The sequence below is a fragment of the Camelus ferus genome, chromosome 3 (genome assembly GCF_009834535.1).
Source record: "Camelus ferus isolate YT-003-E chromosome 3, BCGSAC_Cfer_1.0, whole genome shotgun sequence".
Lineage (NCBI taxonomy): Eukaryota > Metazoa > Chordata > Mammalia > Artiodactyla > Camelidae > Camelus > Camelus ferus.
The window spans coordinates 43,005,955-43,024,244 of record NC_045698.1 but is presented as its reverse complement, the minus strand read 5'-3'; the positions used below and the strand labels follow the sequence as shown (position 1 = coordinate 43,024,244).

The 18,290-nt window shown below is 38.0% G+C and overlaps 2 protein-coding genes across 4 annotated transcripts in view; one reads left to right on the top strand and one right to left on the bottom strand.

Annotated features, from left to right (window-relative positions):
• The window catches only part of CWC27 (CWC27 spliceosome associated cyclophilin), a 202,776-nt gene extending 197,567 nt beyond the window's left edge, over positions 1-5,209 (bottom strand). The window contains exon 1 of one of the 3 annotated variants that reach the window (XM_032473059.1): positions 4,943-5,209. In XM_032473059.1, the coding sequence (XP_032328950.1) occupies positions 4,943-4,984 (42 nt within the window). In that variant the 5' untranslated portion in view covers positions 4,985-5,209. The remainder of the gene's footprint in view (positions 1-4,942) is intronic. The other 2 variants (XM_032473067.1, XM_006186085.3) reach the window with 2 other exon arrangements.
• Positions 5,210-5,428: 219 nt separating this feature from the next.
• SREK1IP1 (SREK1 interacting protein 1) overlaps positions 5,429-18,290 on the top strand; it is a 36,220-nt gene continuing 23,358 nt past the window's right edge. The window contains exons 1-2 of the mRNA XM_006186087.3: positions 5,429-5,617; positions 15,376-15,423. Coding sequence (XP_006186149.1) covers positions 5,605-5,617; positions 15,376-15,423 — 61 coding nt within the window. The 5' untranslated portion in view covers positions 5,429-5,604. The remainder of the gene's footprint in view (positions 5,618-15,375; positions 15,424-18,290) is intronic.

Genomic DNA, 18,290 nt, shown 5'->3' with positions numbered 1-18,290 from the left:
TACAAAATTAATACACAAAAATCTATAGCATTTCTATACATTAATAACAAACTATCAGAAATAGATATCAAGAAAGCAATCCCATTTACAAGTACACCAAAAACACCCAAAAAAACAAAAAACAAAAAACACCTAGGAATAAATTTAACCCAGGAGGCAAAAGATCTGTATCCTGGAAACTACAAGACATTGATGAAAACACTGAAGAAAGGTACAAAATAAGTGGAAAGATATTCTGTGCTCATGGCTGGAAAGAATTAATATTGTTAAAATGTCCATACTATCCAAAACAATCTATAGATTCAATGTACTCCCTATCAAAATTCCAATGGTATCTTTCACAGAACTAGAACAATTCCAAAATTTGTATAAAACCACAAAAGATCCCAAATGGCCAAAGCAATCTTGAGAAAGAAGAACAAAGCTAAAGGTATCACATGCCCTCATCTCAAATTAAACTGCAAAGCTAGAGTAATCAAAACAGCACGGTATAAAAACACACACACAGATCAAGAGAAACAGAATAGAGAGTCCAGAAATAAACCTACACATACATTGTCGACTAATTTACAACAAAGGGGGCAACAATACACAGTGAGGATACAACAGACTTTTTGATAAACAGTGCTGAGAAAACTGAACAGCTGCATGTAAAAGAATGAAACTGGACCACTATCTTACACTCATAAAAATAAACTCAAAATGGATTACAGACTTGAATGTAAGACCTGAAACCATAAAAGTTCTAGAAGAATACATAGGCAGTAATCTCCTTGACACTGGTCTTAGCAATTTATTTTTTAATCTGACTCCAAAGCCAAAGTTAACAAAAGGAAAAATAAACAAATGGGACTACATCAAAATAAAAGGCTTCTGTATGGCAAAGGAAACCATGAACAAAATGAAAAGGGAATGCATTGAATGGGAGAAGACATTTGCCAATTATATATTGAATCAAGAGTTAATATCCAACACAACACTGTAAACTGACTATAACTCAATAAAAAAAGAGAAGTTACTTAAAAAAAAGTTCATATCCAAAATACATAAAGAACTTATACAACTCAATAACATAAAAACAATCTGATTAAAAAATGGACATGAACCTTAAGACATTCTTCCAAAGATATACAGATGACCAATAGGCACATGAAAAAATGTTCAACATCACTAATCATCAGGAAAAGGCAAAACAAAACAAAACCACAATGAGATACCACCTCACACCCATCAGAATGGCCATTATTAAAAAGACAAGAAACAAGTGTTGGTAAGGATATGGAGAAAAGGGAACCCCTGTGTACCGCTGGTGGAAATATAGATTGGTGCAGCCAGTATGGAAAATAGTGTGGAGGTTCTTCAAAAAATTAAAAACAGAACCACCATAATACCCAGCAATTCCACTTTAAGGTATTTATCTGAAGGAAATGAAAACACTAACTGGAAAAGATATATATACCCTATGTTCATGTAGTGTTATTTACAATAGCCAACATATGGAAACAATCTAAATGTCCAATAACAGATGTATATAAAGAAGACATACTATGTATACATACATACATACATACATACATACACACACACACACACACACTAGAATACTACTCAGTTATAAAAAAAAAAAGAAAGGAATATTGCCACAATGTGCCAATACATGCCACAATATTTATGGAGCTTGAGGGTGTTATGCGAAAGTGAAGTAAGTCAAACAGAGAAAGTCAAATACAGAACGATTCACTTACATGTGGACTCTAAAAAACAAAACAAACAAAACAAAGCAAAATCCAGACTCTTAGATACAGAGAACAGACTTGTGGTTGCCAGAGGCAAGAAGGGGTTGGGGTGGGGCTGGAGGGTGGAATGGGTAAAGGGGATCAAGAAATACCAACTTGCATTTATAAAATAAATAAGTCATGGAGATGAAATGCACAGCTTGGGAAATACAATCATTAATATTGTATTAACTTTGTACGCTGACAGATGGTAACTAAATTTACTGTGGTGACCATTTCACAAGGTATACAAATGTCAAATCACTATGTTGTACACATGAAACTAATATAATATTGTATGTCACATATACTTCAATAAATTGTTTTAAAAACCAGGATAATAATATTCTCATAGGCTTGTTGTGAGGACAAAATGAGTTATTATACATAGATTACTTAGAATAGTACCTGACAAATAGTAAATACTCAAAATATGGTAGCTATTATTGTTGTAATTAATGTTCTTATACAATTTTTAGTCCACAGGAAACTTACACTCGGTAAAAAGAACACATATATGGTAGGGCCACCTTGATCACCAGGGCTTCTTAATCTTTTCACTAATAAGATCCTGAATTTAACAGAAGGCACGTGGCTCCTCCATTGGCCATACATTCCTAGTGGCCATAACCACTTTGCCAGGCATCAGCGATTTCTCTTCTTAAAGCTTAAATAAGGCGACATTTTGATAATAAAATGTTTCTTAAGAACAAATATTTGAGTTAATATACAATTTAGATTAAATCATCATAAAATGTGGAAATTTCATCTTCAGTAATAAGGAAATTTCTATCAAGTGGTATATTTCTGTGACTTGTCTGCAGAGGCCAGAGTTATAGCACAACACAGCAAAACACTGCACATTTATGGACAGTTGCCAGGGATCAACCACTGCTATAATGTGTCAATTACTTCCCCAGTTGATACTATGCTCTTTGATGAGAGAAATTTTGTCCCCTTTATTCTGAATAGCTTGAATCCTTTCAGTACCTAATGCAGCATTAGGCAATATAGGCACTAAATGAACATTCATTAAGCAAACTTGTTATTACATCTGCTTTAAATTCCTTCCAGGCCAAAATTCTTGCCAAGCTCTCCACAGTACAAAACGCTGAAGCTTCAATGTCTTCATTCAGCCTTATGCTGGAAAAAGTCCCAAACTGTTTCTGAAGGAGAACTTGGGCCATGCCTAATATTCTCCCTCAGCCCAATTCTGTTCAGGAGGACAATACTTACCACAGTTTGCATAAACTTATTTGCATGATTATTTCATCAATATATATTTCTCTTAAGTGACTCTGTGATAATAGAGACAATGCTGGTTTTTCTTTCCACTGTATCCCTAAAACCTAGCATAGAGCCTGGCATGTGCTAGGTGCTCAATAAATACTTGTTGAATGAAAGGTCTCCTATTTAGGCATGAATCCCTGTCAAAGCTTCTCATCTTTATGACTATGTCGAATCTTCCACAGAGTAAAACAACTAAGTCTGCCCTCGACCAGTAGCAATATAACCTCAAGCTCACTGATGCTTAATACTTCTCAGAAGTTAAGAGAAATACACTATTAATTTATCCATCCATCCATCCATTCAATACATACTTAAACTCCTCCTCCTATGTGTCGAGCACCGTTGTACACGTCTGTCTCTGCCTGCATTCTGTGAAGGGAGAAAGGGTGGAGGAGACTACAACAATAAATACTAAGTACTGTAGAAAAAACTAAAGAGGTCAAGGGGGCCAGGGAATGCTGGGATGTAGGACATGAATGAGGTCTTCTTTTTTATAGAAAGTTGACAGGAAAGGCTTCTTTGTTAAAACAACATCTGAGCAGAGTAACGAGCAGGCTAGAGAAAGGAATAGCAAGTGTGTAGGCCCTTCCTAGCAAGATGGGCAATGTATTCAGTCTCTACCAGTGTTTATCAACTTGGGGTGATATCACTCTCAAAAAGTATTTGGATATATGAAGACATAGATATTCTGGGTTTTTACGATGGGTGAGTAGGGGTGAGAAGTGGGGGTAGTTCAAACAACAAAAAATGGAAAGAATTGCTTTGCCCAAAATACCTACTAACATTTTGCTGGGCACATCAATTACAACATTTTTGTTTTTGTTTGGGGTGGGGGCAGGTAGTTAGGTTTACTCATTTATTTTTAGAGGAGGTACTGGGGATTGAACCCAGGACCTAGTGTATGCTAAGCATGCGCGCTACCACTTGAGCTATATTACCAAATGTAAATCATCAAGATTGCACAATTTATGACATAGTCATGCAACAGAATTGTACCTGATGCAAATTTAGTTTATCCTAATTCACCTATATAATTTCAGTACCACTATTTTCTCCATTATACTGGTTCATCACATTCTGTATGTGATATAGACTAGGTCTCAGTTTAAGAATTCAGGTGATACTTATTCCATTATTGACTCTGCCTCATACTGCATATAAACACTTTGGGAATAAAGATACTTTGACCATCAAAATCAATCAAAAAATCATTCCTTCATTCTAATGTGGGAACACTTCTCAATCTCCACTTTCTCTCACAATCATCTCATGTTTTAAGATCAGCTCAAAAGACACTTCCTCCATGAAGCTTTCCCCTACTTTCCCAATTGCTAACCTCTTAGTGCTACCATAGCATTATGCTCCTCTCTCCATATGCACTCCTATCAAGCATATCATAAGGTTTTTCTTTACCTGCCTGCCTCCCAAGCTAAACTGTAAGCTCTTCTAGAGCAACAACTAGACCTCATCCGTCCATCTTTGTAGCCCCAGCATCTACGCACCTGGGGCCTAATAAGCACTAATTAAAGGATTGTAGAACGAATGGAAGGAAAAAGAGCCATCTCCAAGTTAAACAAACAAACAAACAAATATCAATTTTTAAAATGTACTTGGCTTTTTACCTACAACCCTAGAAAACACATGCAGAGTTAGGCTGAAGCAAGAAATAGGGCCAGAAGTTTGGTAGGTGGAGAAATCTCCATTTGAGGGCTTTTTCAATTATATGCTGAGAAGCGCCAATAGGTGGTTTTCGACGCAGGCTGTTTAGAGGCAAGGGTAAAGACAAGACTTCTTGTCATCTCTTCCAAACCCCAGAACTCCCTTAATCTGTGAGTTATCACTTTGGAGAACCCAGGTACCCTGAATGAGGCTCTCACCTTCCCGTTCGTGGGAGGCTCCTGGATGTAAATGTTGCTCATACTGGTCCGTGCTCAGGTCTCTGCTCCTAACTGGGGATGAGAGCGGACGGCCGATCACTAAAGTTGTCCACCTATCGGTACACGCTTCCTAAAATCGGGAGGTCGCGTTTTGAAAGCTCCAGCCTGTCAACACCCCGCAAGACAGCGACACCAAACACCATCCTTTCAAAGCTCGCCCCTCACGGACGCCGCCATGTTGCTCCCGGCCCCGAGCACCGCTATCCCTGACAAGGGGGGACTCCAGTGGCCTCCAGGGAATCGAGAAAAGATTATGAAGCCCCTATAGATTAATTTAATTTGCATTACAATTTGCAAAGTAACAGTTCGTAAGTCTTGGTGTTGTTTACTTTACTACACGCGTGTGCAGGTTTCATTACCCCCCCCCCGAAGCTGGCAGCAATGGTTTGGACCGCGTATGGTCTACAATAGGATTCCCCTGGAAACTGCAGCAGCAGCTACTTGGTTCCGCCATGCGGTAGGCTTTCAGGGCCTCCCGCGACTGTCACGAAGGTTCCCCAGCACGGGTGGGAGAAAGAGGCCGCGCTCGCTGTGCTTGGTCGTCGCGGCCAGCGGGAAGCCAGCGCGTTCTCGGAAGCCTAGGAGTCCGACTTACCAGGACCATGGCAGTCCCAGGTAAAGAACAACTGCAGGGCCCCTGGGTCTGGGCGAGGGAGGTGGGTAGGGGAGGTTGGGGTGCTCTGGGGTAAGGAGTAGAGCCGAAGGGATTTAGGTGCAGGCGTTAAAATTAACAGGTTCGTTTGGTTTACATGCAAACGTTTACAGTTCAAAAATAAGCTTAGAAAGAAAGAATCTGCTCCCCCGCCCCATCCGCTCCCACTGCGCTGGATGGATTACAGGGTAAGTACGGGGGTGGGGGGGTTGGGTGGAGACGGACTAGTAACTGTAGGCCTAGGAGGCGGTTGGCTGAACAAACCTGACCTTAACTTTGGTATGGCTTGAAATAAAATTTGAAGTGGCAACACTTGGCGAACCCAAGCAGGCAGAGGCATTGTTTGTACTGGAAGCCGCAAGGCTGAAATGGACGTCTTGGGTTCTCTCTCTTCCTGTTGTATGTGTGTGCTGTGTGGCCCTGGACCGGTCGCTTTGCCCTTCTGGGCCTCAGTTTCTGCATGTGCAAAAGAAGATTTGTTGATTTATGCGTACGGTTCCTTCCAGCTCGCAGATTGTGTGTCCAGTGGGTGCCGACCTAAAAACGGTGAACCTTGTGCAGTAAGTGCTTCAGAGACTTCCAGTCCACAACTACCAGCTTATTTGAAAGTTCTAGTAGAGGAGGTACCTCCTTCAGCCTACTTTTGCCACGACGTGTTCTGCTGAACACGGCGTGTTCCCCCGCCAACACACACACACACAACTTGGAGATTCACAGTGCACTTTCGTATCAAAAAGACAGATTGCCATAGTTCAGAAGCCCTAACTTTGTTTTAACTTGCCCTTCCCAGAATGAGCTGACCATGTTTGTTCTGCGGCAGCCTTTACCGAACCGTATTATACAGATAGCTGTTATGGGAGGGGTGTGCTATTCTACCAACTGCGGTTTTGGGGGGAGCACAGGGGGATTGTTAGAAAGAAAACATACATTCATTCATACACAGGACAATTTTTATTAAAAGCGTACCGCCTGCTAGGCTATGTGCTAGGCATCGGGAACAGTTGCTCTTCACACAGAACTTAGTTTAGCCGTGAAAGGAAAGTACTAGAAAGTGGACAAGTGTATGGCAGGGAAAGTACAAAGCCTTGAGGAGCAAGTAATGAGGGCACCTAACAGGAGACTGGAGCGGCCAGAAGGACTTCCCAGAAGATAATGGCATTTAGGATAGATCTGAAGAATTGTGAAAGGTGTTGCAGCCAGAGGGACTGAATATGTAAAGGAAGAAGTGTGTGAAAAGAGGAAATGAAAGATGTGCCTTATGGATGGAACTCAGAATACAAATGGGAGAGAAGGGAGAAATTAACTAGAGAGATAATAACAGTAGGTAGTATTTACTATGTACAGTACTAACATTTACTATGTGTCGATGTTTCAGATACTGTGTCAAGGGTTGTACTTTCTCTCATTTAACATTCACACCCACATATTATTTCCATTTTACAGATGAGGATGCTGAGGGACAGAGGGATCAAGTAACGTGACTGAGGGAGCTAGTAAGTGACAGGTCGGTCAGGCCCCCACAGACCCCCTGAGCTTATCCTTGTTGCCATGTTTTGGTGTAATTTACAAGGTAGTTTGCAATTCTTAAAGGATGTTTTAAGCCATGACAAGGAGTTTACATGTTTTCCTAAGTACCATAGGAAGATATTTAAGGATTTTTAAACATATTCACATTTTGAAAAGCGCATTATGGCTGCACAGTAGATAGGAGGAGAGCTAGTTTGGAGGCAAAGTCACCAGTTAGGAGTATTCCTGTTAAGTTATGATGGTGCCTCACATGTGGTCTCAAGTCGGTGAGGAGAGAAGCAGATAGATTGGAGATACATTGTTGGTGGTAGCCTCACTGGGAATAGATACATTGTTGGTAGCAGCCTCACTGGGAATCAGTTTGGATTTGATTAAGGTTGGAAATGAAGTATGCCTGGGTTTCACTGTTAGGCAGTTGGGTGGAGCTGTTTACTAAAATAGGCAGCACCTGAGAAGGAGTAGTTTTCAGGGGATCATGGTGGCTTCAGTTTGAAGCTTGTGTTGAGGTGTAATCAGGGAATGGAAATATCTAATAGTAAGAGATAAGAATGGAAATATCTAACAGGCAGGAAGGGATAAAATTCATAGCTTAGGAGGGAAGCCAAAGTCAAAGACAACTAACTACTTGGTGTCATCCACACATGTAATAAGACATGAGTCCACAGAAATGGAAGTCTGCTCAGGTGCAGGGCTTGGAGTGTGAAGAGAATGTCTGTGGTTGGAGCCTGGAGAATATTAACTCGTAAGGGGCCAGCAGAGAAGGGCCAGTCTGCACAGTAGGTTGCCTAAGCACCTGATTGGCCAGGGTCAACCCAGGTGATCTTTGCACAGCTGCATCCAGAATTGACCTGCTGTTTCATTATTTGAGCAGGCATTTTGAGCACTTATGTGGTAAAGGGATTGTGGGGGGGTACATTGTCACAGTCTGTGTCCTCATAAAACTTTAGTAATGAAAATGTGCTGCTTAACAAAGAGGACAAAAGTGACTGTTTTTAAAGTCATTATTGAAATTCCCTTAAACTTAGACCAGTATTATAGATATGTTAACTTTCTTTCAATTGAAAATAATGCTTCGAAGTGTAATAATTTTAAATTGTGCCATTAAGCTAGATGGTAAGACATAGATAAACTGTTTAAACTCAGCAAAAATTGAAATAATAGGCATGTAAAATAATAGCAGTGTATAAAGGTACAATGCAAGTGCCATTAGAAAATACAGATACAGAAAATGTTAAGGCAATTTCTTGGATGATCGATCCAGACAGTGTATTACAGGAAAATAGGGCTCTGGCAGAAACCTTTAGAGGTAATCATCAGAAAGGACAAGAGTGCTCTTTTATTTTTAGGTATAATGCTCATATGGATGCAGTATGGCATTTCTTGAGTGGTCCTGCTAGTGATTATTACAAGATATGACCATAAAGTATCGAGGTTGCTTTCCACAAAAATCAGCCTCATCCATTTTATGGTCACCTACTTCAGCTGTTTTTCCACAGCAGTGTGTATAAGCTTACACCAGTATGTAGGTAACAGAACGGAATGTGTGCTCTCTTAGAGAAATCATAGACTCTTCGTTGTTGTGAGAGAAATGACATTTAAACACCTCGAAACTCAGTGAAGTTTACTTTCTTTTAAAACTGCTTTTCCCGGTCATAGTTGTTGAAATTAGTTGTGACATTCATGTTAATGATTCACCATTCCCCACGAACAGTTACCTGGCCCAGGTGGCAATATATGTTATTGATGTCATTGGCAGGAAAACTCGTTTTTCTTTTTCTCTCTCTCTCCTTCAGTAAAATCTATATAGCAAGATAGTGAATTTCTTACAGCCAAATTAACATTACATTTGAGTCAAATTCTTAACACACTACTATAGCATCTTAGTAATAGAAGAATTCTAAATTGTACCACATCCAGTTTGTTTTCACTCCTCAGCTATACTCCACACAGTTTCTTTTCTCTCTAGTCTATGCTGCACATCACTGGTGAAATAATTTTCCTAAGTCATATGTCTGATCCTGTCCTTCCTGGAAGCAGGAACTTAGTTCTTGACCCCTATCTGTCAATTTTTTATTTCTTTTCAAGCAGCTTAACCTTTCAGAGGCTCTGTTTCCTTGTTTCTGTAAATGAAGGAGTTGGTGACTGAGCTTCCTTTCATGTCTAAATTATAATGCCAAAGCTCCCCACCTGCAGGGATGAAGTGCCCACTCCGAGGCACGGCCAAATCACTCTGGCTGCCCTTTCCTCCCACCACTACTCTCATGCTTCCTACAATCTTCTGATTTGGCCAACTGTTCCCAGAACTTCTCATGTGCCTTTCTGCCTACATGCTTTTGTTACCACTGTCCTGTTCCACTGGCCATATCTACCGTGGGGAGCTTTCCTGAGCTCTCAACTGCAAGTTATACCTGCCCGTTCATCCTCCTTACTACCAGAGCTGTCCCAGTCTAGCATGTGTTCCAGCTGTGGGTGATTAGCCTAGGTAACCTAGTATATTGTAAGTTTCCTTTAGGAACTTTTCTTTATTTATCTCCCTGGCTTCTCTCACATCTATTTCAGAGTTATGCCCATAATAGGTAAGTAATATTTAGAGGGTTGATCTCTAGAATTGCTGCTGAGCAGAATCTAGTACCAAAGTAAATAGACTAAACTAGAGAGCAGTCTGGTTTCTGTTTCATTAGATAGTGAATTTAAACTTCTCCATGTCTCTTCTTATCTTAAACTGGTAATGCCTGTAGCCTTTTTCTTCACAGGTTATTTGTGTTTTTTGAGACAAGTGGTTGAAAGCACTTTATACATTTACTTGAATGTTAGTTCTTTCATGTCAGTAGTTTAAGCCATTCTTTGATTTATTTTTTTCTCTCCTTTTGAGGGTCAAATGATTATGAAGGCATTATTAACTGAAGGTGAGGACATCTGCTCTTTTAAAATGTTTATATCAAGGAATTTCACTTAACCAATTTTTTTTTAATGCACAGAGACTTAAATTTCTGCTGTTCTTTCTATTTTGCTCTAAGTACAATATTTGGGGATCCCAAAGAAAGGGTTATATCTATGAATTCTTAGTATAAATCAGTAGGAAAGTTTAAATACTTGGAGTTTTACTTCGCATTCAACTTTAGCAGAGTATATATATATTATGTAGATACTAGCACCTATATGGTTTAAAAATGTGGCCCCTATTTGAATTTTAAAAGCAGAGAAAATTGAAGTTATCTTTAAGGGTTACCACATTATGATGACTAAAATTATAATGAAGCAACCAAATGTAAAACAAAGTTTTTCAAAACAGAAAAGGAATCTAATTTAAGCCTAACCAAGTTAAAAATGAAAAGAATGGACAAAGGTAATTTCAGTTGCTAATTAATTAATACAGGGAAAACTTACCTAAGCTATTTACTTTTAAGTTTAAATGATTATAGAAAATGTTTTAATAGAAAGAAAATTTTGACAGGCTTCCCTAAAATCTAAAATATACAGCACAAGAGAAATAAAATATTAAGTTTCAGGCATCACTGTTAAAGTTCTCAGTGACTAAATTGTTGACTTTGGAAAAAGGTGATGTGAAATTTCAAGAGAATAGATTGAGGTCAGTATGATGGCTTACCATACCTTTGGGGGCCACTGAACAACCTGAGGCCACTCCATCCCTTTCTCTCATTTTCTCATTTCATTTTGTTGCTACTGTTTCAACTTTTCTAACCTTTCTCTTTTCTCTCACTTCTTTGCCCTACTATTACTTTTTTTTTTTTTTTCATTTTACAGCTTGGAGAATCATATACAGATTTTCATTATTTCCATCACCCCAGAAAGTCCCCTTGTGCCTCTTATCAATTCGCCTTTCCCAGCAATCATTATTCTGATTTCAATTGTCCTTTTATTCCTTTTCTTCTGGTTCCTATCATGCCTCAGGTGGCCAGTGACACTGCAGACACTGTCTAGTTTCATAGCTGGCAATTTGGAGCTATAGAAGTTACTGATTTCCAACTGCTGAACTCTTTTCTTAAGTTTATAACCTCAAAGCAACACATAATTGTTGAGGACCTCCTAACAGCACTACACCATGCTAAGCACTGACATGTGGCATGGTCCCAAATCTAGAGTAACTGACATTCTCTTCTCCTTTAAGTAACTGAGAAGGGAAGGACCCCTGCCACTCAAGTTGTTCAACAGAATTCTAGGTTCAGAGTAAGCCTATGTTAACTTGTAACAAATACAAGAAGTAAAGACCTCTAAAATTCATTCCTAAAACCATCAGTTAATAAAATGTTATTGAAAATCTGCAGTGTAGCTTCTCTGAAGAATTTACAAGTGCAGTCATTGCCTTTTGTCAAAGAATGTGTGCATGACAGCAGCTCTTCTTAGTGTTGGGGTTTGGATTGTTTGAAGGAGGTTTTTTGATTTGGTTTTTGAGAAGACAACTCATCACATTTCAAATTTTAAAAATACCAGAAGGTGTATAATGACGTGTCTCTCACCCTTTTTCCCTCTGGACCCAGGACTCCTTTCTTCAGGTAACCAGTGTATATCCTTGCAGAGACACTTTTTACGTATCTCCATCTATCTATTAATATAATCTGTATTATACGTGTGTTTGTATATCTATGAAATTTCCTTTCTTTTATACAAATGGCAATGTTTCATAAGCATAGTTCTACACTTTGCTTTTTTCTCTTTAAATCTTAGAGATCAGTGCATACCATTAAGTAAAGACCATCCTTATTCTTTCATACAATAATTGATGACTAAATTTTACTGCTTATAAACAACGCTGCAGTGAATAACTTTGCACATAAGTCTGTATGCATTTGTGCAAGTAAAGTGAAAGTATTAACTCCCAGATGTGGAAGTGCCGTATCAGAAGAGTATGTACATTGCTAGTTCTGATAGATTTTGTCAGCTTACTTTCCATAGAGATGGTACTAATTTATACTCCTACCAGCAATAGATGGGAGTGTGTCCCCCTACACCCTCATCAAGCTTTTTAATTTTTGCTTTTCTGCTAAGTGAAAATGGAATCCCAGTATAGATTTTAATGTACATTTCATTTATTATGAAAAATGCTGAGCATCTTCCCATGTTGCAGAGTTGTTTCCGTTTCCTTTTCTGTTAACTCTCTGATCAGCAACTTTGCCCATTTTTTCCCCCTCTTGGTTATTGGTCTTCTTCATGGCTTGGTGGGTTTTATAGAGTAGGGATAACACCTTTTGTTGGTGCTGTGAGTTGCAAATATTTTTCCCATGTTTTCATGCATCTTTTGAGTTTGCTTTTGGTGTCTTTGACATTTAGATTTTTTTTTTATGTAGTCAAATTTATAAGTTTTTATTTAATGGCTTTTGAATTGTGGGCCATGATTAGTTAATGGATTTTGGATTGTTGGAACATTTTGAGGGAAGCAGGGTCTGTTACCCCAAATAGCCTTAGCAAACTTTAAAGCTGAGTGGAACAAGAACAGCATGGGAACTAAGATGGGAAAATGGATAACTTGTCAGACTAAGGGCCTCCTGATACAACCTTGCTATTAAGTTTGACATGGATCTCAAGTACCTTTATATTAGCAGAGTTCTTGTTCCAGGCAACAGAAACTGACTAGTTGATTTAAGCAGAATAGGAAAGATATCAGGTAACTCACAGAATCTAAGAAAAGGCTGGATGGTAAAGGCTCTGAAAACAGGCAAGACTGAGGGAACCCATAGCCAAGATCTGCACAGGCCCAGACCTTGTTAAAGCTGCTGCTGCCAGTGGCATCACTGCCTCCAGAAGCTGGATCCTTACAGCAGAATGAACTGTCCCCATTGCATTTATTGTGTCTGTTGCATCAGATTCAAGTTTCAAGTAGACGCCTTTAGTTGGCCAGATAGTCCCGAAAATTACAGGCAAATGAAGCTTGAGATCTTAATGTAACCAGAGGCCGGTGGGGAAGTAGCTGACAGGAAATTATTTGGAGTTCTTGTTATAGTTCCCTTTCATGTAAAAATTACACCCTTGTTGAAGAAGATGAACTGCTCTGAAAACATTTTATATTTCGTTCATTCTAAAAATATGAGACACTTGAATGATGAGTTTTATCAGTGTCTTTAGTCATAAATGAGTTACTTTCTAATACATGCTTAGATGAGATCATTTTGAATCTGTCCATTACATCATTTTTGGTTTGTTGTAGGAATGGTAATGGTGCATTTAGCACAGCTTTGTTCAGTATTATTCAGTGTCTGTGGTTTCTATGGGAACAGATTTAACATTGACCCGAATACTCTGAGCTTTTCTTTTTCCAATGTGCAGTTATTTCATAATGAAAGAGCCTCAGATTTCATTATTAATCCAATTTTATTCCATAGTTCTGCTACCATGCAGCATATGTGTTCCTACACTCTGCAATAAAAACCACAAGGTTTATGAAAAAATAAAATGAGTTTGGGTCACAACACTCAAACTTCATCAGTGATACATCAAAATCATAGGAGCTTATTTGCATATGTCAATTGGTTAAAAGATATGTGAATACTGCAACAAGTAGGGCGCTGTACCTTTTAAAAGACCTGAAGTTTGTTGTGGAAGTGGAGACCAGGAGAATTGCAGCTTGTGAGTTGTTTTGAAATAATGGTGAGAAGGTGATGATGCCAAATCAGATGGGAGATCATAACACCAAATATGGGTGGTGCTGGTGGTGCTGCTCAGAGCACACGTGGTGAACTGAGGTCGCTGGAAATGTTTTGAGGTGTGTGTGTGTGAGGCTCAGAGCAACTGGATGTGGTTTTCTTTATTCACCTAGTGTATTTTGTGGACATGCTAAGCTCAAATTGTTCCCTCTTATAGCAGTTGCATTGGAACAAATTTATGTTTTTAAAACAAGCATTGTAGCAGAACTGACTATATTTTTACTAAAACAACTAAATAATGTATATTTTAAAGCAAGATTGGAGTTGGGGAAAATGACTAATATTTGACCTTCATAACATTAAAGAAATGATTGGAAATGATCTTTTAAAATTAGCTGTATTATATTTATACTTTATGTACTTTATTATTAAATTGAGATTTTGCAATTTGAAGGATTTAGAAGTTAGATGCCCTTCATTAAGGAAATAGAGTAATACTGTACTGGCCCTTTGATTGGTTGATGGAAGCCCTTCCTGGAGGCTAAAATCAGGCTATATATACATACAGTGGAATATTAGTCAGTCATAAAAAGGAATGTCATTCTGGTGTATGCTACAATATGGATGAATCTTGAAAACATTATGCTAAGTTAAATAAGCCAGGCACAAAAGGATAAGTATTATGTGATTGCACTTACATGAGACACCTAGAATAAGTAAATGCATAAATACAGAAAGGAGAATAGAGGTTACTAGGAGGAGCTAGAGGGAAGGAGGAATGAACAGTTATTGTTTAATGGGTGTAGTTACTGTGTGGGATGATAATGATGAGGTTTTGGAAGTGCATTGGTGATGGTTGTATAACATTATGAATGTACTTAATGTCACTGAGTTGTACACTTAGAAATGGTAAATATGGTAAATGTTTATGTTCTGTGTATGTTATCACAAACATCAGTTTTAATTTATTTCATCTGTTATTTGTATCTTTAACATTACCTGCATGCACCAGTAATTGTACAGAGATACTGTAAATATTTCTGAACATTGATCAGACTGAATATGTGACTAGTTTGTTTTCTCTTGTCAAAATTGGAGTCCTGAGTTGAGATGTTTCTAATAATACCTAGCAATTAAAGTATTCTGGAATTTGACCAATTCCTCTAAGAAATTTAGACTTTTTTTCTTCTAAGGAAAAGCAGAAGAACATGTGTTAACCTGAATGTTTACATATATATCTAGCCAATTAATTATCTTACATTTGAGGGACGGGCCAAGGTACCCTGGAATTTCTTCCGCAGCGTTACAGAATTCCTAGAATCTTTAAGCTCTCGACTATAGTATTGCATTTCTGTTGAATGAATTAGAGAATAATGTGTCCTTGAACTATTTGTCAAGGGGATAGTTTGAGTAAATTGGCTTTTCTAATGATTTCTAATAGTCATAACAATTGAGTAGTGTCCCTAAGCTACGTCGGGGATGATTTTTTAAATAAATTCTGCAGCAGGTGGTTTTCTTAGCTTTGCCATGTGATGAAATGCTTATGTTTTTACTTGTTTGTATGTCTCCTAACATGTCCTCCAATTGTATTTCAGGTTGCAACAAGGACAGTGTCCGGGCAGGCTGTAAAAAATGTGGCTACCGTAAGTACATTTTAAAAAGTAGTGTTTTGTGCAGTGAATTGTTGCCTCTTTGGGCAGTATGATTTAGTATCCTGATTTCCGGGCCCTGGGCATACTCCTTTAGTCCTGTTATTTAGCTTAGGTTTGCAGATAATTCAGAAATTCCTCTGTCAGCACTAAATACTCATTTTTCTTCCCTGCTGTAGACTCAGTGACAGGGGGCTGTATATCTGGTGACTAGCGAGGATGTCATGAAGTGCAGGTAGGGTAGTAGATTTAAGAGTCTGGAGAAAGTATATTCCAGAAAAAGTACATAGATACTTACTCTTTTATTCCTTATCCTTCTAGATACTAGGTGAAGAGGGGAAGGCAATGAAAGGTTTTCCTGAACTATGAATTGTTGGTGACTTAATTCTTTATAAGGGTGAAATTGAAATTGCTCCCAGAATTTCTGTTCACTGGCAACAACTTGATTTAAACAATCATTAATCTCCATTATGATTAATCGAATGGAGTGGAAAAGTAAACTTCACCGTGTATAATTAGGCAGTCTAAATTTGTACTTAGGTCCTATATAACCAAATATAATTTCTCTAAATAAATATAATTCCTAAAGCCTTGCTTACAGCTCTAACAGTAACATTACACTGTTTTCTAAGCTGTTTGGAGAACATGCGCATGAGCCTGGATTGTCATTAATACTCCAATTCATAGCAGAGTTGTTTCGTAACGAAATAAAGGTGATTTGAAAAAAAAATTTTCCGTACGAAAACAGGTAGTAAGAGAGCACTTGAGGCATAAGTCTCCATTAGAAGGGCTAAGAACAAAAGCAAGCTGGGAGAACCAAGTCACATGCCTCCAAGCAAAGGCTGAAACCTGGCTCAGTTGAAGCTTGCTCAACTAGCAACAGTGGGTGTGTAGGTACACAGATCCTTCAGATGAATAAAAACTCCTGAAGGATATGCTACACCCAAGAAATCTTTTCTTTTTTTTTTTTAAATTTGTTTACATTTTTTTCAGATTTGGTTACATTCTTTTAATCCTTGCTAATTTTGTTTCTTGTTCAAGATTTAACCTACATACGGAGTAAAACCACAAAGAAAAGACATGCATAAGTGAGGCTGGTGGGAGAGGTTATGTGGGGGAGGTAGGGACGTGAAGTGGTTGTGGAGGAGGGACACATAGAAGGTTAGTTAGGGTTCTGTTAACAGTCTGTTTCCTAACCTGAGATGGGTATGCAGCTATTCACTTTATTTTATATACTCTTCTCTTTATATGATGTACAAGATTGTTTGTTTGAATTTTTACATTAAAAAGAAAAGACTTAAGAAAATACAGTATATATAAATGCTGTATTTACTTCAAAATCTGGAATGGATTTCCTAGTTTGTCTACTATTGTTAGTTTATCTACTTGGACTTCTTTTAACTTAAGACTTGTAGGAAAGCAATTAAAGTCATCTTTTGGAAGTAGAATATTTGTTGATCTAGTTTCCTCTTTGCTATTTTATTTTAGACAGTAATTGAAGCATCTGTAGTAAGTATAATTTTTTTTAGGAAAGCCAGGTAACCAAATAGTTTTGACAGTCTTTCCAACTTTAGTGCCTTTTGCTATATTATTCAGATCTTTCGATTTTGGTGATTAAATTATAAACAATTTGTAATTTGTCTCCTATGAGAAAATTTTGTAATATTCTGGGTTAAATTTACATCTTATGGCTGCTAGAGATGAAAGGTTTTGCAATTTACATGTCTTTTTAATAGAAACTACATTTAAAAATGTATCTGTTATTTGAAGGCCAGAATCTGTATTGCTTTTAGAGGTAAGAGAAAGATCAACAAAACCCTTTTAAATGTTTTCAGCACCTAAAAATTTGAATGTTCATCAGTCAGTTACAAAAGAGTGTTGTCCCACTATTGTTGTAAAAAAAGTAGTTTAGATTGTACAATTTTTTAAAATTTTAATACTTGATTGAAAAACATTTTATTGTCCGTATGTTTGAATAGTGGTTATATTGGTTTTTAAAAGTTTCAAGTTAAGCATGAATGTATTGCTAGGTAACATGGATCTCACTTTTTCATGGCAGAATTTCCTCAGCAAAATTAGAAGAATGGATATTTCTATAATGAATTTTTATTTGAATTTTTTTGAAGTTGGCAACTTCTGAAGTGGAAGATGAACAAGCAGTTAAAATACTCAAAGAAATCTGATTGCAAAATCCTTCTATCATTAGTTCTCAACGTGATATTGCTTCCATGGGTATCTGTGGAGGTTTTTGTTTTTGTTTTTTTAGTTGCTCATTACAGGGTGGAAAAGAGCAGTATGACGTTTAGTATGTAGGGTCCAGGGATTATAAACATCCTACAATGTGTAGGCCCGTCCTAGACAATGAAGAATTGTCTGGCCCCTTTGCCAGTGGCACCCACCTTGAGAAAAAAGGTAGCTTTTCTCATTGTTTTAGATTTTTTTCCCCTAATGTTGAGCTGCACCCCACCGGCACAGAAGACCTGGACTTGCCCAGCTCAAGACCAAAGAAAGAGCTGAAGTCAGCAAGAGACATCAGTGGTTTAGTAGATAGAGGAATCTTACACGTATAAAGCAAGATCCTAGAGTGACACCCTATGTGTGAGGCAGATGGCAGGCTGGAAATGGCAGCAGTCTTTGCTGAGGAAGGGAGGGTTACAGGAAAATAATGTCAGGTTGGCTCATCTACTTGGTGCGAGGGTCTGCACTAAGCAGTTTAAAGATATGATTAATGGTATTTCATTTCAAAAACAACCCTGTGAAGTAGGTTTCGTAGTCTCCAGCTGTGTGACTTTACGCAAGTTACTTAACCACTCTGTGCTTCAGTTTCCTGTCTGGAAAATGAGATGATTATAGTACTTAGT